Source organism: Phyllobates terribilis, unplaced genomic scaffold (genome assembly GCF_046119375.1).
Source record: "Phyllobates terribilis strain yellow unplaced genomic scaffold, ASM4611937v1 Scaffold_3__8_contigs__length_932513732, whole genome shotgun sequence".
NCBI classification, from domain to species: domain Eukaryota; kingdom Metazoa; phylum Chordata; class Amphibia; order Anura; family Dendrobatidae; genus Phyllobates; species Phyllobates terribilis.
The window spans coordinates 757,510,243-757,531,770 of NW_027362763.1; the positions used below are offsets into that span (position 1 = coordinate 757,510,243).

Consider the following 21,528-nt stretch of genomic DNA (forward strand, 5'->3'; position numbering starts at 1 on the left):
TTTACAATGGGGGTTGAATAATTTTGAATTTAACTGTATGTTGGACAAATTGATGAAAAGATACTGGTGAATTATGATAAACTATTGAGTTTATTGGGGTTTGAGAATCCTGTATTTTGATGTCAAGAATAGTGCTGCAGATTACTTTAGTCTTTCCATGAAGTATACTGTAATGGTTGACAAAACTGTGAAAGAGGTTATAAAATGCTAATAAGAACAGAGACTTATTATTATTGATATTGTAAATTATCTTTGGGATATATCTGATATAGGGACAATACAGTATTGAAATTGTGTTTCTATGTATTTCAAAGTATAACATTAAAGTGAATCTGTCATGTCCCAAAATGCTATTAACTAGCTGATATGCGGTTAATCTGCAGGTTAATAGCGTTACAGTGACGTCCAGCCACCACACTGAATGCGCAGATACCGGGAGAAAATGAACTTTATTCCTCCTAGGAGCTGCCGGCTTTCAGTCATAGAGCCATGACCGGAGTGGCTACAGTCATCGCTCACAGCACTGCTATATGCCCCAGCACTTTGATCAACAGCTAGCTCTGCATAGATGTGCTGCATCGTGAGATGTCAATCAAAGTGCTTGCAGCTGCTACTCACTGTGTTTGAGCAGTGACTAGCCCCAATGAGCTCCAGGGAGGAATAAAGTTAATTTTCTCCCAGTAGCCGCACTTTCAGTAAGGTGGCCAGATAGTGTTCTAATGCTATTAACCTGCATATTATCCCTATATCTTTATGTTACTAGCTTTTGTGGGTCATGGGTGTCATGGGTGTGTGAGAGGTGACAGACAGTCGCCCTGCAGTTGGTGCCGGTGATATTCATTACTACTTGTGAGGCTTTAGCAAGAGCAGTACTTCGCCCTCTCTGGAGCTTGAGGGAGTGTGCGCATTTGTCTGGAGTCATCTAAAGCTAAGCAACCCCCCCTGTTTGTCTACCCTTGTTGTCTATACAGTTTAGTGGAGATTGACTAGTGCTCATCTCCTCCTTTCCCTAGCCTTAGCCATACGCCAGGGAAAGTCAGGGCGAGGCACGCATGCAGCGATTGGTGAAGAGCCAATATACGGACTGTAGTTGAAACAGGGTGACACTAGACCAGACTAAGAGGTCTCCATTTCCCATTTTCACTAGTGTCTGGGCTCACTTTCCCTCTTCCCTCTGTGTTGCACTAAGTCTTTCCCACACACACCCTGCGTGACATTATCGCCGGCCGAGCAAGTTTTGAAAGGGGAAAGAAAAAACTGACTTTTTTTTTTTCCTTTTGTGTGTTTTTGGGCGTGAATCTTTTTTTTCTTCCTTTCTCCCTTGGTATGGGTTCAGTTGCAGAGCTCACAGAGCAGTTCCGCCGTCTGTCTCTGGAGGTGAATGACCTCAGCTGTGAGGTTCAGCAGCAGCATCAGTGGTTACAGGTCGCCAATGTGGGGGTCTCTGGAGATAGGCCTGTCCAGCCTGAACACAAGGTTGCCCTCCTGGACAGGCTTTCAGGAGGTAGGGACAAGTTTTTTTTATTTAAGGAGGCATGCAAATTGTATTTCAAACTTCGTCCTTACTCCTCCGGTAATGAGGAGCAACGGGTTGGTATTGTGATCTCTCTATTGCAGGGAGATCCTCAGTCATAGGTGTTTTCGTTACCGCAGGACTCGGTTTGTCTCCAGTCTGTGGAGGGGTTTTTCGGGGCTTTGGCCATTATCTATGATGACCCTGACCAAGTCGCCTTGCCTGAGTCTAGGCTACGTCACCTTCAGCAGGGGAGTTGGTCAGTGGAAACGTACAGTTCGGAATTCCGTAGATGGGCAACGGATTCCAAATGGAATGACTCAGCCGTTAGAAGTCAATTTTGTGAGGGGCTTACTTAGAGGTTGAAAGATGCCTTGGCAGTAAATGAAACCCCTCAGTCCTTGGAGGCTGCCATGTCGTTGGCCATAAGTCTTGATAGACGCCTTCGGGAAAGTCGGGTGAGACCACCTCCTCCGGGACCTTCTTGTCGGGGTTGCGCATCTCTGCCAGGGAAGCAGTCTGGGGTTGAGCCAGTACTGGGGGAGGTGGAGGAACCCATGCAGTTAGGGGGTGTCTCTACATCATACATCTTCCCAGAGATCCGAAAGAAAAAAGGCGTTGTGCTAGAGAGCAAAACCGAGAAAAATTCTGTGTTTGTTGACAGTGGAGCCGGAGTCAGCATGGTTGATGTTGAGTTTGTGAAAACTCATGGTCTTGCTTGCTGTGCTTTAGCTGAATCTATTTCCATCTTTGCCATTGACTTGGCGCCACTTGCACAGAAAGCATTTACTCAGATTGTACATAATGTAAAACTGAGGGTGGGGTCAGTTAATTGTGAAATAATCCCTTGCTATGTTCTGGACAATCTTCCCACACCGATTGTCTTGGGTATCTCTTGCCTTGTTGAACATAATTAGTGTTGAGCCACCCCCGTAGTGTTCGAGTTCGGTTCGGTTCGTCGAACACCCGTGTGTTCGTCGAACTGTTCGTCGAACACCTTCGAACACCGTTAAAACCAATGGCAGGCAAACAAAAACACATAGAAACACATAGAAAACACCTTCAAAGGTGTCCAAAAGCTGACAAACTGCTCAGAAGACATAACTAACACATGGAAAAGTGACAAGTACATATAGTCATGCGAAAATAAAAGAGGTGGAGGAGTAAAAGGAGGGGGAGACACAGATATAGGCATGTCATGCCCTTCTAAAATCCAAAAAGTGAGAAGCCGACACGGCCAGTCCGCTCCTGCCCGTGCCACCTCCGTGTCGCCGGGTTTGTGCCAGAGCCGCGGTGAACCCTGACGGCCAGCCCCCCTCTCCCAATACTGGTGCCTGTCCGCTGGTGGGTCGAGCGAGCCCCCCTGTGGTGGAGGCAGCTCTAAGCTTTTTAATTTAAATTGTCTCTCTAATTTGAACGAATACACTTTAAATCCATTTACAAGGATCTATTGGAGGGCAAGTCTCATGCCAGCAGCCGCGGTAATTCCAGCTCCAGTAGCGTCCACTAAAGCTGCTGCAGTTAAAAAGCTTTTATAAGGATCGAGCTCGGCTGTCCACCGCAAGGCATCCTACTGCCAGTCCCAGCCCCTATGCCTTGGGGTGCCTCCTGATGCTCTTCACTAAGTATCCCATGGTCCCGAAGCATTTCCTTTGAAAAAATTAAGTGTCTAAACTAGAGGTGGTGCAGCTTGCTTAACAGCCGGGATAATCCGCTTACTAGCAGACACTGCTACTAGGCACAAAGTATTTCCTGGGCTAGATGCAGTTAAAAATTTGTAATTAGATACTCTCGTTGGATGCTGAGAAAGCATTCCATAGAGTCTCCTGGCACGCCATATATGATTCTCTTAAAAAGCTTGGGGTAGGGGTCTAGGGGACCCTTTTATAGCCAAAATCACGGCCCTGTATCGCAATACGTCACCTAGGCTGAAGATAAATGGAACTGTAGCACCCTGAGGGCTCGGTTGCTAAAGACGTATTGCACCTCACCCAGAGGTGTGATATCTCACTCTCAGGTAAGGATGGAGTGTGGATCAGGACCCGACACCTGCATGCATTACACCACATTGCCGTGGGGCAGGGCAACCAATATGCCCCTGAGATGGGCACGACAGTCCCTGTCCCTGGCTGGAGTGGGGGGAGGGAACACTGAGGAAGGGGAACCCTGTAGTGCAGGAGCAGGGAGGAAGCAGTTCCTGGGTGCATTGAGAAGGGAGTATAAAAGGTGGGCACCATCTTAGTTCAGTGCAGAGAAGTCTGAGCAGAAGTGGCAGGGAGCAGGGGCTCTGCATGAGCTCTGCTCCGGAGGCGGGCCTAGTAACAGAGGCCCAGGCCTGGAAGAGGGAGAAGGAAGGAAGAGGAGCGGAGAAGGCTCCAGGAACGAGGAATGAAGGGATCCCAGGGGTGCGGACGGGCGAGTCGCCAACGCACGCCCGAATCCACCTGCGTGAAGGGGTCAGGCCAAAGGGGGAGACCGGTCCCCGAACTAGTGGAGGCAGGAAACGACCCTCAGCTAGAAACCGGAGGCTCTGACATTTTATGTGGCGCAGCCCCTCGCTACACCCGCTAGGAAGGCACCACATAGGGTCAGGGAAACTGGCGCCAAGTTTACCAAGAGGAGGCCCGAGGCAGCCGGACAGAAGTGTTGGTAAGAAAGGCCAGACAAAGGACACACAAAGGGGGTCCTGTGAAGTGCTCCAAAGTTATCTGGGAGTTGTCTGAGCCCCTCACCTGGTGAGCACAGTACGACGTGGGCAGCCGTTACCTGCAGACGTGGTCTGGATAATAAGAACTGTGAGTAAAGGCCCTGAACTGCATCACTGACTCCGTGTCGTTACTGCTGCTGCCCTGCACCATCACCCCCATCCTCCGCATACACTGCCCTGAGGCTATACTCCTCCCGTGGGGAGTTATGCTACGCTCTGCTGCACCCACAACACCAGCCTCAGCGGTCTGCCCTGTAGCGGCGGTTCACTCTGACCGCAATCCACGGGTGGCGTAGTCGGACATTTAAACATGAAAACCACATAAATAGTTCCGCCACTGGTTTGACCGCCCTGAGCCACGGAACTGGGTCGCCGCCACGAAGACTACAACCACCAGCATCCACCAAAAAGGGTCCGGCTCCGGGTGTCCCAAGGCCCAGGGGGTGCGTCAGAACATTTTCATCACCTTTCACAATCACCAATGGGACAAGGCAGTGATGTCCTCTGTCCCCTCTCTTATACATCCTAGTGACGGAGCACCTGCTCTCATCAATTCGCCATAACCCCAATATTAGGTGGATTGAGGTGGGAGGCACCGAGTACAAGTGCTCTCTATTTGCTGATGATGTCCTAGTATATATCACTCAATCACATATATCCATCCATGCTGTTATGGCTGAAATAGATCACTTTGTTACATGGTAAAATTTTAAAATCAATGCAGCGAAGTCTGAGGCCCTCGATGTCTCCCTCCCCAAATCCATATAGGATTCCATCCAGTCCAACTTTCCCTTTGCCTGGCCCTCACAGGGTATCAAATACTTAGGAATTCCTATTCATAGAGACCTCTCCCATCTATGTTATCTTAATTTTGGGCCCTTTATTGAACAACTCCATACAGACCACGGTTGGCAAGTTAGAACTGTAAGATTCACTACGTGAACCACTGGTGTTTTGTGGAAAAGCACATGTACACTGCGTTCCAAATTATTATACAAAAAGTGTTTAGGAGTGATAAGGGAAGAATTTGTTTGTTTGTCAGTTAAACTCATTGATGGTGATGTGTGTCAGGGCTCTTTATATCACTGTAAGCAATTGCAGACACCTGTGCTAATTAGTTTGGCAGGTGTGTCCAATGAAAGGCAAGACTACTTAAGAAGGCTCTCTCACATTATTAAGCAGCCTACATTTTCTGCCAAAATGGGAAAGAAAAAGGATGTGTCGGCTGCTGAGAAGCAACAAATTGTGGAGTGTTTAGGTCAAGGCATGACTACAATCAACATTATGCGATGATCAGGATGAAGTGTCTTGGCAATCAAGAAGTATGTAGCTGATTCACAGTACACACGTGTGCGTGCTGATAAGGGCAAATTGAGGACTCTTTCCTACAGGCAATTACGTCAGGTTGAAAGAGCAGCGGCAAAAAAGCCTTGTCATAGCAGCAGACAAGTTTTTGAAGCTGCTTGTGCCTCCAACGTCCCCCGAACAACAAGATGCAGGGTCCTTCAGAGGTTTGCAGCTGTGCATGCGCCATCCTGTCGACCTCCTCTATCCACTTCACACAAGCAGAAACGGCTCCAGTGGGCCAAACATTACATGAAGACTGATTTCAAAACTGTTTTGTTCACGGATGAGTGCCGTGCAGCGCTCGATGGTCCAGATGGATGGAGTGGAGGATGGCTGGTTGATGGACACCCCACGCAAACACGGCTACAGCGCCAACAAGGAGGAGGTGGAGTAATGTTTTGGGCTGGAATCATGGGGAGAGAGATTGTCGGCCCCTTTAGGATCCCTGAAGGCTCTAAAGATGAACTCCATAATGTATGTGGATTTTCTCAAACAGCACTTCCTGCCATGGTTCAAGAAGAAGAACCGTGTATTTCACAGCAAGATCATTTTTCTGCATGATAATGCACCATCTCATGCTGCACATAAAACATCTGCATCTCTGGCTGATATGGGCATAAAAGGGGACAAACTTATGGTGTGACCCCCATGCTCCCCTGACCTCTACCCCATTCAGAACCTTTGGAGCATCATTAAAAGGAGTGTCTATGATGGCGGGAGGCAGTTCACATCTAAGCAACAGCTCTGGGAGGGTATTCTGTCCTCATGCAAAACAATTGAAGCAGAAACCATCCAAAACCTGACAAATTCAATGGACGAGAGAGTTCAGAAGCTCCTTTCGAACAAGGGGTCCTATGTGAAAATGTAACATCACCTAGAATAAAGTTTTGAGTTGAAAACTGTTTGATTTCAGTTTCTAACAACCTGCTAATGCTTATAATTTCAAAAATGACCATTTTTTTGGTCTTTATTAAAATGAAAAGGTTGATCGAAAAGTTTGGGGGATCTAAGAGTGTGGCAACCCAGTAGTCATGATTACTTCGAATTCTGACAATATGAGGGTCATGCTGCAGGTAGTGCAGCAAGAAGGCACTTATGTGCCTTGCGCATCTCGGAGCCCCAAAATTATTTTCCGGGCTAGATGCAGCTAAAAATTATTTTTAATTTTAAATCTGGTGAAGCTTTAGTATAGATGGCCTAATAGGATCAGTGCTGCACACTGCTACAAAGCCCAAATTATTTTCCAGTCAAGATACAGATAAACATGATTAGTAATTTGAAAGCTTAAAACGGTTGGTAGGGTGATTTTAACCAATCATCAAGCTTTTACTCTCCCCAGGATGACACAGGGGTAGAAAAGTCGTTTCGGATCCATGATTTGTTCATCTTTATGAACGTGAGTCTGTCTACATTATCAGTGGAGAGCCGCGTGCGCTTATCTGTCAGCACACCACCAGCAGCGCTGAACACACGTTCAGACAGAACGCTGGCTGCGGGGCATGACAAGATCTCCAAGGCGTAAGTGGCTAGCTCCGGCCATTTATCCAGATTGGAAGCCCAAAAAGAGCAAGGGTCCAGTGACACAGTCGTGGCTTCAATGTTTACTTGGAGATACTCCTGTACCATCGTCTCTAGGCGTTGACTATGTGTCAGACTTCTTGTCTCCTGTGGCCTTGCAAAGGATGGGCTAAAAAAGTGGTGAAATGATTCCGCAAAATTGATGTTACCAGCAGATACTGTGGTTCTGTCACGGTTTGAGTGCTGAACACTTGACGGTCCCACGGTTGGCAAGTTGGAACTGTGAGATTCACTACGTGCACCACTGGTATTTTGTGGAAAAGCACATGTAAGATTCTGCAACAGTCTCTGCTGATACTCCTGCATGCGTGCATCCCTTTCTATGGCAGGAATAATTTCTGCAAATTTACTTTTGTACCGGGGATCTAACAGTGTGGCAACCCAGTAGTCAGGATTATTTCTAATTCTCACAATTCGAGGGTCATGTTGCAGGTAGTGCAGCAAGAAGGCACTCATGTGTGTTGCGCATCCAGGAGCACCAAGTCCCTGTTGTGTTGGTGGCGAGGTAACAATCATGCTTCCTTCCTCTGTCCTCTCCCCCCAACCTCGCACAACAGAAATGTGATCAAGGTCTCCCTCATCTGATGAGTCTTCCATCAGTTCGTCCTCCACTTCTTCCTGGGCTCCTGCACCTTCCTCACTAGTTTGGCTGCTACCATGCGCCCTGGTAAAACCATCTCCCCCACCCTCACATGCCTGCCGCCTTGGTGCTGCCGACTGTCTGGACCTTGCAGATGTTAGCCCTTCCGCATACAACTCCTCCTCCTCTACTTCCTCCACCTCCTCTTGTGCCACCACCTGACTCCGAATTCTGTTTAACATGTGCTCCAGCATGTAAATCACCGGAATAGTCATGCTGATAATGGCATCGTCAGCACTAAACATCTTCGTCGCCATTTCAAAACTGTGCAGAAGGGTGCATAGGTCCCTGATCTGAGACCACTCCTCCAGCGTGATTTGCCCCACCTCTGAATCTCGTTGGCCCAGGCTATACGTCAGAACGTATTGCACCAGGGCTTGTCGGTGCTGCCACAGTCGCTGCAACATGTGCAGAGTTGAATTCCACCGGGTAGGCACATCGCATTTTAGCCGGTGAAGTGGCAGGCCCAACGACTTCTGTAGAGATGTAAGTCGCTGAGCTGCGGGATGCGAACGGCGGAAGTGAGCACACAGCGACCGTGCCCTCTGCAGAAGGCCATCTAGTCTGGGATAGTGGGCTAAAAATTGCTGGACAACCAGGTTCAACACGTGAGCCATACAAGGCACGTGTGTGACATTGCCCCGGCGAAGGGCCGCACCCAGGTTTGCAGCATTGTCGCACACGGCCTTCCCTGGTTTCAGGTCCAGTGGAGACAACCATTCATGAAATTGGTTCTCCAGAGCTGACCACAACTCCTCAGCTGTGTGACTCACATTTCCCAGACATTTCAATGTAAAAACCGCCTGATGACGTTGAGCCCTACTGCCAGCATAGTAAGGAGGTGTGCAGGATCCCTTCTGCGCAGTTAGAAAGCTTGTGGCATGACCAGACAGGCTTTGGGTGCAGGTGGAAGACCGAGAGGAGGTTGAGGAGGCAGAAGCAGTGGTGGAACTTTGACATAAAGAGGATTGACGCACAATTCGTGGGGACGGCAAGACTTGGACAGCAGCCCCTTGTCCTGCTGTCACCATAGTTACCCAGTGCCCAGTCAGCGACATGTAACGCCCCTGTCCATGCCTACTCGTCCAAGTGTCTGTGGTGAAATGCACCCTGTCACACACAGAGTTTCTCAAAGAAGCGGTGATGTTGTGTGCGACATGCTGGTGGAGCGCAGGCACACCTTTCTTTGAGAAGTAGTGCCGACTGGGCATCTGGTACTGGGGCACTGCGACGGACATAAGGTCTCGAAAATCCTCTGTGTCCACCAGGCGGAAAGGCAGCATTTCTGTAGCCAAGAGCTTGCAGATGGTGAAATTCAACCTCTTAGCTTTCTCATGGCTAGGAGGAAATGGTCTTTTACTTGTCCACATCTGAGGGACCGAGGGCTGGCTATTGTGCTTAGACGGGGTTGATAAGGGTGTCCCCGGCAAACTGCCGGTCTGTGAGGAAGATGCAGGCGGATATGTTAGGTTGCCTTGAGCCAAAGGTGGTGCTATCGATGTCGGACAGCGCTCAAGACCAGCTGGTGTTACCACCTCCAAAGAAAATGATGACCTGCCAATCACGCTGGCTGTTGCGGGTAAAGAGGTGGCAGGTCTGCGCCCCAAAACAGGTGTGACTGCTGTCCCCCCAGTCACAGAGGATGAAGAGGCCGCGGATGCACAAGATATGGCAGACGGTGGTTGGCCCGGCCGGCTAGACCGCATTGTAGCACACTGAGCTTCCCACTGCAACTTATGCTTCATGTCCATGTGCCGGTTCATGCATGAAGTACTCAAACTATGTATTTTTTGGCCTCTACTTAGCTTTTGCTGACAAATGTTACAGATAACACGAGTTGGGTCATCTTTATCGATCTGAAAAAATGCCCAGGCTATGCAAGGCTTAGCACCCATGCGACCTGAAGAGCCACCACGACTTGTGGTGAGAGGCAGAGTTGTGTTTGAGGATGCAGTTGTTGACGTGCTTCCAGTACTACGTCTCTGTCCAGGAAGGCGCAACCTGACCTCGTCGTCACTAGCATCTTCCTCCACCTCCTCTGCTGACCTCATCTCTTGGCTGACTGTGGGTTGACAGTAAGTGGGATCTCCGACCTCATCATCATCACCCTGTGCGTTATCACACCCGTCGTCCTCAGAGCCAACCTGTTCCTGCCCTGACAAAAAACTAAAGTTGTCGCTCCAATCAGGTATTTGAGTCTTATCATCGTCTTCCTCATTGTCTCCACCAACAGGAGTTACAGTTTGGGAATGAGGGTCTACATTATGGTCAGAACCTTCTGCGTCTGGTCCTGGATCCGACTCATAAAGATTCTGGGCATCAGTGCAGATCATTTCCTCGTCTGGATTCACAGAAGCGCTGGAGTCGACCTCTGATTCCCAGGCTATAGTATGAGTAAACAGCTCTGCAGACTCAACCATCTGTTCTACCTCATACTCAGACGGGCAGCTGGAGATTTGGGAGCTGTGAGGAAGCAAGTGCGATTTGGGTGACACCTTTGAGGACTGGAGTATTTGTGATGTTGAAGTTGATGTGGAGGAGAGCCCACTTAAAGGAGCACTTGATATCCGTTGAAGCACCTGCTGTTTTTGTGCCTCATCTGGAATTTGTAGCGATTGGCGTGGCCGTAAGAAAGGGATCTTATCACATTGTCCGCTAAAAGAAGTAGACATTTTAGTTTGGCTGGAAGATGGTCTTTCTTCTGCACCTACCCCACGGACACAACCTTTTTTCCCCTTCCCAACACGCCTATTCCCCTTTCCACCAGCAGCAGGCCTTTTTCCACTCATTTTGGTGGTTAACTAATTCACAACTCTGGAGTTGTTTGCACAAAAAAACAATGGATGGTAACCGAGCAGAGCTGAGTGGCCAAACTGTGGTATTAGGCCAAAACTATTGGCTGGGTTAGATGCAGAAAAAAATTATTTTTAATTTGCAACCTGATGGAGGTCAGTATAGATGGACTAATAGACCAAGTCCCACACACCGCTAGAAGCCCAAATATTTTTTCAGAGCTAGATGCAGAAATTTTTTTTATTCAATTTGCAACCTGATGGAGGTCAGTATAGATGGACTAATAGACCAAGTCCCACACACTGCTAGAAGCCCAAATATTTTTTCAGAGCTAGATGCAGAAAAAAATTATTTTTAATTTGCAACCTGATGGAGGTCAGTATAGATGGACTAATAGAACAAGTCCCACACGCTGCTAGAAGCCCAAATATTTTTTCAGAGATAAATGAAGAAAAAAATTATTTTTAATTTGCAACCTGATGGAGGTCAGTATAGATGGACTAATAGACCAAGTCCCACACACTGCTAGAAGCCCAAATATTTTTTCAGAGCTAGATGCAGAAAAAAATTATTTTTAATTTGCAACCTGATGGAGGTCAGTATAGATGGACTAATAGACCAAGTCCCACACACTGCTAGAAGCCCAAATATTTTTTCAGAGCTAGATGCAGAAAAAAATTATTTTTAATTTGCAACCTGATGGAGGTCAGTATAGATGGACTAATAGACCAAGTCCCACACGCTGCTAGAAGCCCAAATATTTTTTCAGAGATAAATGAAGAAAAAAATTATTTTTAATTTGCAACCTGATGGAGGTCAGTATAGATGGACTAATAGACCAAGTCCCACACACTGCTAGAAGCCCAAATATTTTTTCAGAGCTAGATGCAGAAAAAAATTATTTTTAATTTGCAACCTGATGGAGGTCAGTATAGATGGACTAATAGACCAAGTCCCACACACCGCTAGAAGCCCAAATATTTTTTCAGAGCTAGATGCAGAAAAAAATTATATTCAATTTGCAACCTGCTGGAGGTCAGTATAGAAGGACTAATAGACCAAGTCCCACACACTGCTAGAAGCCCAAATATTTTTTCAGAGCTAGATGCAGAAAAAAATTATATTCAGTTTGCAACCTGATGGAGGTCAGTATAGATGGACTAATAGAATGATGCTATGCCCAAAAGATTTTACTTCACTAGGTGCAGTAAAAAAATTGGTATTCTATACACAGGTGGTATATCTTGCAACACAGATAGGCTACTCCACTGACTAACACACTCTGCAATAGGCCAAAAAGGATTAGCTTTGCTAGATTCAGCCAAATGCTGTGAAAAAAACTTGCACAGCACTGGCACAGACCTGCCTGGCAAAAACTGATAGGAACTCATGTAACCTAGTCCTGAAAAGGACTCCAATTACAATTAGTCTTTACTCCCACAATCTATCTATTTAAGAGCACAGACCTGCCTGATAAAAGTCGTAGGAAATGCTGTAACCTAGTCCTTAAAAGGACTGCAATCACAACTATTCCCTACTCCCAAGCTATCTGTATATTTGTGCGAAAATTGGCTTGAAATTAACAAGGTATAGCACACACAGCAACAGCGGTGCCGTCTAACACGCAGCTGCAGCAGTGAGAAAATGGTGGCGACGGGGAAAATGGCTTGGTCTTATAGGGCAAGGACATGTGACATACACTGCCAATGACACATGCCCTTGCTTGTGTGAAAAAAAGCACTTCGCTCTGTGTGTGCGCTGCTGATAGGCTGACAGATTGCACCTCCCCACTGCAAATGCGGGAAAGAGAAAAAAAAATGGAGATCTTCATTGTTCCTGCAGAGATCCATCCCCTGCCCCTCCCCCCACCCCGCTGTACACTCAAACTGCGTATTAACATTAATTTTCATCATTACTGAGAAAAAATCCAGTTATGATTTTGGTGCACGAACAGTTATCGAACATAACCTCGAACAGCCGAATTTTTCTCAAATTGTTCGTGTTCGCCGACCGGCTCGAACACCGCCCAAAACAGCTCGAATTTGAGATTGGCGAACAGTTCGAGTAGAACAACACTCATCTCTAAACATAATCCATTGGTGGATTGGCAAACTGGGGAGATTATTGAATAGGGAGATTACTGCCATGAGAACTGTTTAAATATTTCCCTTGCTACTGTCTCTATGGAAATATTACCTGCTTTTCTGTCTGGTTTTGAGGACGTTTTTTCTTAGAGGGGGTGTCAGGATTTGCCTCCTCATCGTGCTTATGACTGTCCTATTAACCTGACCCCCGGAGCTAAACTACCAAAGTCCAGACTGTATAATCTTTCTGGCCCTGAGAGACAAGCCATGAAGGATTTAATTGCAGAAAGTCAGGAGAAGGGACATATCAGACCCTCATCTTCGCCCGTGGCCGCAGGGTTCTTCTTTGTGAAGAAAAAAGATGGCGGTCTACGTCCCTGTTTAGATTTCCGAAAATTAAATCAAATTACCATCCGAGATCCATACCCTCTTCCTCTGATTCCTGATTTGTTTAGCCAGGTTGTGGGAGCTAAGGTATTCTCCAAGTTGGATTTCAGGGGAGCCTACAATCTGTTTAGAATCAGAGAAGGGGACAAATGGAAGACAGTGTTCAATACCCCGGAAGGACATTTCGAGAGTCTGGTTATGCCTTTTGGTTTGACCAATGCATCTGCGGTATTCCAGCATTTCATAAATTATATTTTCCATCATTTGGTGGGGAGGTTTGTGGTGGTCTATCTGGATGATATTTTGGTTTACTCACCTGATTTTGAGACTCATCGGGGTCATGTTAAGCAGGTGCTCCAGATATTAAGGGATAATAATATTATGCCAAACTAGAAAAATGGGTTTTCGCTGTTCAGGAGGTGCAGTTTTTTGGGTACTTGTTGTCATCTTTAGGTTTTCGGATGGATCCGGAGAAGATCCGTGCAGTCCTTGACTGGGATTGTCCCGAGAACCTGAAGGCTCTACAACGTTTTCTGGGCTTTACTTATTTTTACCCGAAATTCATCCAAAATTACTCTATTATAGTGAAACTCCTTACTGACATGACTAAGAAGGGGTCTGATTTTTCCAAATGGTCGGATGCTTCCCTCCAGGCTTTTTCTTCCTTAAAGAATCATTTTGCCACTACACCTATACTCAGTCAACCCGATGTTTCTCAACCCTTTATTGTGGAGGTTGATGCGTCGGATGTTGGGGTTGGGGCTGAATTTGCCATTAATAATCATCGTCAAGAATCCACTGGCAGGTCATCGTTCTTCGGTGCATACGGTTATCACCCACAGTTTGGTACCTTTAGTGGGGGAGGAGCTTCAGGAGTTCCTGAGGAGGAACTGTTTGCTTTGTCACTCTTCTCGGTACTTTATGTGGTTGTCTACCAGGAATATAAGATTGAAAGTTCCTTCTTGGAAAATGGGACCTAGGTTTATTGGTCTCTATAAAATAACCGCCGTCATTAACCCAGGAAGAGAGGATGTGGGTTTCAGCATCAGAGGTGTACACTCCCAGATTGGTTCGCTCATTTCACACCTCTTTTCCTGAGAAATCCGGTCCTGAGTGTCCAGGCCACTCCTAGAGGGGGGGATACTGTCACAGGTGTGTCAGAGGTGACAGTCACCCTGCAGTTGGTTGCAGGAGATCTCTGAGTTTGGCATTACAGATATCTTCTTAGAGGCTGGCTGTCTCTAGGACCCAGCGGCTACCTCCCTCTGGCTAATTAGCTCCCTGGCCTTAGTGTATAAATACCTAGTTTGTCTGAGAGGGAGGTGCCGGTGATATTCATTATTACTTGTGAGGCTTTAGCAAGAGCAGTACTTCGTCCTCTCTGGAGCCTGAGGCTGTGTTTGCATTTGTCTGGAGTCGTCTAAAGCTAAGCAATCCCCCCCTGTTTGTCTACTCTTGTTACCTATAGAGTTTAGTGGAGATCGGCTAGTGCTCATCTCCTCCTTTCCCTAGCCTTAGCCATACGCCAGGGAAAGTCAGGGTGAGTCACGCATCCGGCGATTGGTGAAGAGCCAATATAGGGACGGTAGTTGAGACAGGGTGACACTAGACCAGACTAGGAGGTCTCCACTTCCCCCTTTCCCTAGTGTCTGGGCTCCCTTTCCCTCTTCTCTCTGTGTTGCACTAAGTCTTTCTCACACCCTGCATGACAGCATGGCAGATTCCCTTTAACTGGGGCTGTGTGGGGGCTTATTTTTTGCGTGCCGAGCTGACATTTTTATTGATACCATTTTGGGGTAGATACGATATTTTGACTGCCTGTTATTGCATTTTAATGCAATATTATGGCGACCAAAGAAACAATTCTGGCGTTTTTACTTTTTTTTCTCGTTATGCCGTTTACCGATTGGATTAATTCTTTTTTTATATTGATAGATCGGGTGTTTCTGAACGCGGCGATACCAAACGTGTATTTTTGATTGATTTTTAATTGGTTTTATTTTGAATGGGGCGAAAGGGGGGTGATTTGAACTTTTACAATTTTTATTTTATTTATTTATTTTTTTTAAGATTTTTAAAAACGCTTTTTTTTATTTTTCACATGCTTCAATAATCTCCATGGGAGACTAGAAACTGGGTTCCTCCGATCGCTTGTGTTACACATAGTGCTCATCTGCTATGACAACCACAGACGTGTGACGGGCATGCCGATGTGCGGGTCTTTCGATGCACGTTAAATGCACGTTAAATGCCGCTGCCAGAGTTTGACAGCAGCATTTAACATGTTAACAGCCATGGGTGGAATCAGCTGTCATGTGCCAGAAAAGGTGCAGGCTCCTTGTCCGTGCCAAAGAGGAGAATGCGACCTTGGACGTACCTATAGGTCCAAAGTTGTAAAGGGGTTAATTGCCATGGAATAGGCCCAAAATTGCAAGATATAGTGTGGCTTGGAAAAGCTTATATTTCTGATAGTTATGTATATATTTTTTAAATCAAAGTCTCATTTGTAAAATATTGCTTTGCGATGAACGCTGACAGTTCCAACAGGTACTAAACTATTAATCTGACATGTTTAATCAATGCCAGAACTAAGTTTTTCAATTTACAAATTATTTTTACATTATGTACTTTAATTCCGGCATTGTATCTTGGTGGTTTGTGAACATTTGTCCTACATTTTAAACAAAGAGCTCCTAAATTGTTTATCCTTAAGCACCAGCGGCTGTCAGAAGCAGACACAATACAAGTCTACTTTATTTAGGTATTATGTTTCAAAGCCTTTTTTTCTGACAGTCAACTGGTTTTCAAGATGTCTGTTTTCCATTAATTCCAGATCCTTCAGGCATACATCAGTTCTTCCTTCGAAAATAAAGCACAGCAAGCTTGCCCATCGGCCAGTGTCCTTTCTCAGCCAGTTGCTGGATTTCTTTACTATAGACCTTTATACCATAATCCTGTGGTATTGCACCAACATCTTCACTTCGTTGTCCTTATATCCTGTTCTGCCAAATTTAATGCTTCTGTCACGTGTACTGGCACTGTGCTAGTATGACATGTAGGGTTGAAAATGCAGGGTTTACAGTCGAGTGGAATCTGGCTACTAACATGTAACATTCTGCTTGTATGTGTAGGAGAAAATATGGGAACATATGGCAGATAAGTACTTAATGTGTCTAATGCTCATGAGGTCATGATGACTGGGGTTGATAGGGTGGTATTTCACGAAGGCATTGCGGGTGACTTTGGCTGGGGAAGGGGAAATGTAAATGGCTCTGTTGAACTGTGGTTATGCTTTGGAAGGGGGATATTTTGACATTGGTTTCTTACATGCTTGTTTTGCTTCTGCCAACCTGCATTGATATTTCCAGATCTCCTAAATACATAGAAACGCAGCCAGTCTCAATCTTAATACAAGCTCCCCCTCATGCATGCACAGCAGTCTAATGACAGAACCCCCCACAACACAACTATAACTACCATCTCCACAACATACTGGCCTTCCAATAATTTAACCAGCACATCCTGGCACACATGCCCTTACCACATGAACTGTAACCACTGCCTACCCTATGTGAGGATGTCGGCATGACACAGATGGCCAAGAGCTCTCGCTGTTCCACTACTGTTATATTAAAGGGCTATTCCCATCTGCAGATGTTATCACTTATCCATAAGATAGGTGATAACTTGCTGGTGGAGGTGGAGAATCTGACTTCTGGGACCCCTGCCAATTCAGAGGATGGGGCACAGCTGAGACTTGCATCAATGGAATGGTAGCCATACACACCACTCTTCCATTCATTCACTATTTGACTGTCAGAAAACTTGGCTATCTCCGGCAGTCACATAGACAATGAATGAACTAGTGGTATGCAAATCCAACATCCGAGCTCTGATCTCGGTTTCAATTGGATCCCCCACCAATATCTTCAAAAAATAGGAAAAACATTTAATAGTGCCATGCTGATATCGGCACACACAATCTCTAAGACTTCCTATGCAAAGAGGAAACTAATAATGACTTTTCAGGTGCATTTACACTGCACCATTACTGGGAACATGTGCTCATCTCCCAATAATCACACAGTGTAAACCGGCTGCCGGTCATCAGACGAACAAGCAAAAAATGATGAAATGATCTTTTTGTTTACTTAAATTCTCTGCAGCACATCATCATCATGAGCCAACAGGATGTGTCCTGCCCTGACAATGACGGCCAATGTGCACAGAACGATATATTACTGAGCTTTCTACTGTATGTCCATATTTTACAGTATGTGGTCTGCCTATCCAAACCCCAGCAAATCGGCAAACATGTAGCCAATTGGCAGTCTTTTCGTGCCACATGCCGGATGGTGTAAACCCACCTTTTGATGATCCTAGCTAGACATCGTGTGTGCTGATCATGTGTGCACAGTTAATAAAGCAGGAGGGAGCTTATGACCATGTGTGTACCGATATTAGTTGCCTGGAAGGTTAACAGAGAATATAAGCAGAAGATTCTCTCTACCTCTTTTTAATCTTTATCAACAATTGCCCCCAGAAGCCAATCAATGGATGAAGCAGGTCGTCAGCAGTAGAGAACGTTCCTGAGATTTAGGAAAGCGACCCAGTACTGCAGAGGTGGTACATAAGAAAAGTGGTTCAGCCGGAGGGCCGGCATTGGGAGTAGATGTATTTACTCAGTAAGGACACGTGTTTGCTCCTCAGTTTCCTAGCAAGCAGTAAAAGAATTGATGGTTGCAAATAAGAGGGGTTTTTTTATTTTTGGTTCTGAGAAGCTGTCCTGTCTTCCTTGGCCGCATAGGCCAATATTCCTGCAAAACGATTTGAACACCTAGTCCTAGTGGAATCTATACCACACCCAATATTGGTTCTAAAGGCCCAAAGAAATTCTACACAATAGTAGAATGGGTGTCTGTAGTAACGTGGCCATTCTTTTGTACAAGCTGTCTTATCCACAATGTATCTTACCTTCTTGCATGAACTAGAAAAGCAAATCATATGAAGGCAACAACAACAGACAAAATAATAAATGTTCAAGGCTAAAAAGTTTTAAGAAGTAGAAGCATAATACTTTAGTTATAGAAAATCTAAATATACGTATAATATATAGGATCTTTTACGAACCTGAATCTTGACTAGCCTCAATCATTTCCTGTGTGTCTGTTGATAAAGCACAAAAAGAAAAGTTCGTCATAACCAGATTATTGCGAAAACAATTTCTTTTTATTAAACAGATTTCATTATTTACCATAATAGGTGTCAGTCTCTTACTTACAGTGGCTAGCGAAAGTATTCACCCCCTTGACTTTTTACCTATTTTGTTACATTACAACCTGTGTTTAAATATTTTTGCAATCCAATTTGTGTGTAATGCATCAGCACTAAATAGTCTAAGTTGGTGAAGTGAAGTGAAAAAACATAGGCATAAATTAAATTTATAGGATCAAATATCTAAAATTTGCAATGTGCATAGGTATTTATCTCTTTTTCCCCCTGAAGCCCCTAAAAATTTCTGGTGCAAGCAGTTACCTTCATAAGTCACATGCTTAGACTGCACACAGGTGGACTTCCTTTCACTAAGCGTCACATGGTCTGTCAGTATATACAGTACAAATCAAAAGTTTGGACCCACCTTCTCATTTAAAGATTTTTCTGTATTTTCTTGACTATGAAAATTGTACATTCACACTGAAGGCATCAAAACTATGAAATAACACATGTGGAATTATATACTTAGCAAAAAAGTGTGAAACAACTGAAAATATGTCTTATATTTTAGGTTCTTCAAAGTAGCCACCTTTTGCTTTGATGACTGCTTTGCACGCTCTTGGCATTCTCTTGATGAGCTTCAAGAAGTAGTCACCGGAAAAGGTCTTCCAACAATCTTGAAGGAGTTCCCAGAGATGCTTAGCACTTGTTGGCCCTTTTGCCTTCCCTCTGCGGTCCAATTCACCCCAAACCATCTCGATTGGGTTCAGGTCTGGTGACTGTGGAGGCCAGGTCATCTGGCGTAGCACCCCATCACTCTCCTTCTTGGTCAAATAGCCCTTACACAGCCTGGAGGTGTGTTGGGGTCATTGTCCTGTTGAAAAATAAATGATGGTCCAACTAAACGCAAACCAGATGGAATAGCATGCCACTGCAAGATGCTGTGGTAGCCATGCTGGTTCAGTATGCCTTCAATTTTGAAGAAATCGACAAGTGTCACCAGCAAAGCACCCCCACACCATCACACCTCCTCCTCCATGCTTCACGGTGGGAACTAGGCATGTAGAGTCCATCCGTTCACCTTTTCTGCGTCGCACAAAGACACGGTGGTTGGAACCAAAGATCTCAAATTTGGAATCATCAGACCAAAGCACAGATTTCCACTGGTCTAATGTCCATTCCTTGTGTTCTTTAGCCCAAACAAGTCTCTTCTGCTTGTTGCCTGTCCTTAGCAGTGGTTTCCTAGCAGCTATTTTACCATGAAGGCCTGCTGCACAAAGTCTCCTCTTAACAGTTGTTATAGAGATGTGTCTGCTGCTAGAACTTTGTGTGCCATTGACCTGGTCTCTAATCTGAGCTGCTGTTAACCTGCGATTTCTGAGGCTGGTGACTCGGATAAACTTATCCTCAGAAGCAGAGGTGACTCTTGGTCTTCCTTTCCTGGGGCGGTCCTCATGTGAGCCAGTTTCTTTGTAGCGCTTGATGGTTTTTGCAACTGCACTTGGGGACACTTTCAAAGTTTTCTCAATTTTTCGGACTGACTGACATTCATTTCTTAAAGTAATGATGGCCACTCGTTTTTCTTTACTTAGCTGCTTTTTTCTTGCCATAATACAAATTCTAACAGTCTATTCAGTAGGACTATCAGCTGTGTATCCACCAGACTTCTATACAACACAACTGATGGTCCCAACCCCATTAATAAGGCAGGAAATCTCACTTATTAAACCTGACTGGGCACACCTGTGAAGTGAAAACCATTTCCAGTGACTACCTCTTGAAGCTCATCAAGAGAATGCCAAGGGTGTGCAAAGCAGTCATCAAAGCAAAAGGTGGCTACTTTCAAGAACCTAGAATATAAGACATATTTTCAGTTGTTTCATACTTTTTTGTTAAGTATATAATTCCACATGTGTTAATTCATAGTTTTGATGCCTTCAGTGTCAATGTACAATTTTCATAGTCATGAAAATACAGAAAAATCTTTAAATGAGAAGGTGTGTCCAAACTTTTGGTCTGTACTGTACACACCTTTTCAGAAAGGCCACAGAGGCAGCTACACACAAGTAATTGGCACCACTAACCAAACAACACTATGAAAACCAAGCAGATCTTCAAACAAGTCAGGGACAAAGTTGCTGAGAAGTACAAGTCAGGGTTGGGTTCTAAAAAAATATCTCTGATGATCCCCTGGAGCATCATCATATCCATTGTCATCAAATGGAAAGAACAAGGCACCACAACAAACCTGCCAAGAGAGGGCCGCCCACCAAAACTCTCACCCCGGGCAAAAAGGGCATTAATCAAAGAGGCAGCACAGAGACCAAAGGTAACCCTGAAGGAGCTGCAGAGTTCCAAAGCAGAGACTGGAGTCTCTGTCCAGAGGTGACCTTTATGGAAGAGTGGACAAAAAAAAAGCCTTTATTTACACACAAAAATTGTAAGGCTTGCTTTCAGTTTGCCAAAAGACATGTGGAAGACTCCTAAATGTATGGAGGAAGGTGGTGTGGTCAGATGAGACCAAAAATGTAACTTTTTGGCCACCAAGGTAAACGCTATGTCTGGCCCCAAACCAACACAGCTCATCACCCTAAGAACACCATCCCCATAGTGAAACATGATGGTGGCGGCATAATGTTGTTGGGATGTTTTTTGGCAGCAGGGAAGGGGAAAATGGTTTGAGTCGAAGGAAGATGGATGGTGCGAAATACAGGGATATTCTTGAGCAAAACCAATTTCAGCCTGTCAGTGATTTGAGACAGGGACAGAGGTTCACCTTCCAACAAGACAATGACCCAAAGCACACTGCTAAAGAAACACTTGAATGGTTTAAGGGGAAGTGTGTAAATGTTTTGGAGTGACCTAGTCAAAGCCCAGATGTTAATCCAAGTTAGAATCTGTGGTCAGACTTGAAGATTGCTGAGCACCAGAGGAAAGCATCTAACTTCAAAGGAGCTGGAGCAGCCACTGTATATTTTTCACTTTCTCACTCTTTCAGTAGGGCATCTAATACGTTAAAATTTAACAGGACCAGTCGTATTGGACATGCAGTCTGATCTGCCAGCAGCACGTTATTGAAAAGGAGGACCTGAACAGACTGAAGTTTAGTTTTGTTGGCAAAGATTCAGTATAACTTGTATTTTATTTATTTAAATATCAGACCGGTCTGAATTTAGGAGTCCAGTGGAGTCTTAAACAATAATGGTAGCTATGGTTGTATTAAGACCGCCCCCTTCACTTCCATGCCCCAAAATGAGCTGGGATC

At 45.2% G+C, this 21,528-nt stretch overlaps 1 protein-coding gene across 3 annotated transcripts in view; it reads right to left on the bottom strand.

Moving 5' to 3' along the window:
• Positions 1-21,528, bottom strand: part of MACROD2 (mono-ADP ribosylhydrolase 2) — a 2,798,553-nt gene that overhangs the window by 167,198 nt on the left and 2,609,827 nt on the right. For all 3 annotated transcript variants that reach the window (XM_073672205.1, XM_073672203.1, XM_073672204.1), the window contains exon 15: positions 18,180-18,215. In XM_073672205.1, the coding sequence (XP_073528306.1) occupies positions 18,180-18,215 (36 nt within the window). The remainder of the gene's footprint in view (positions 1-18,179; positions 18,216-21,528) is intronic.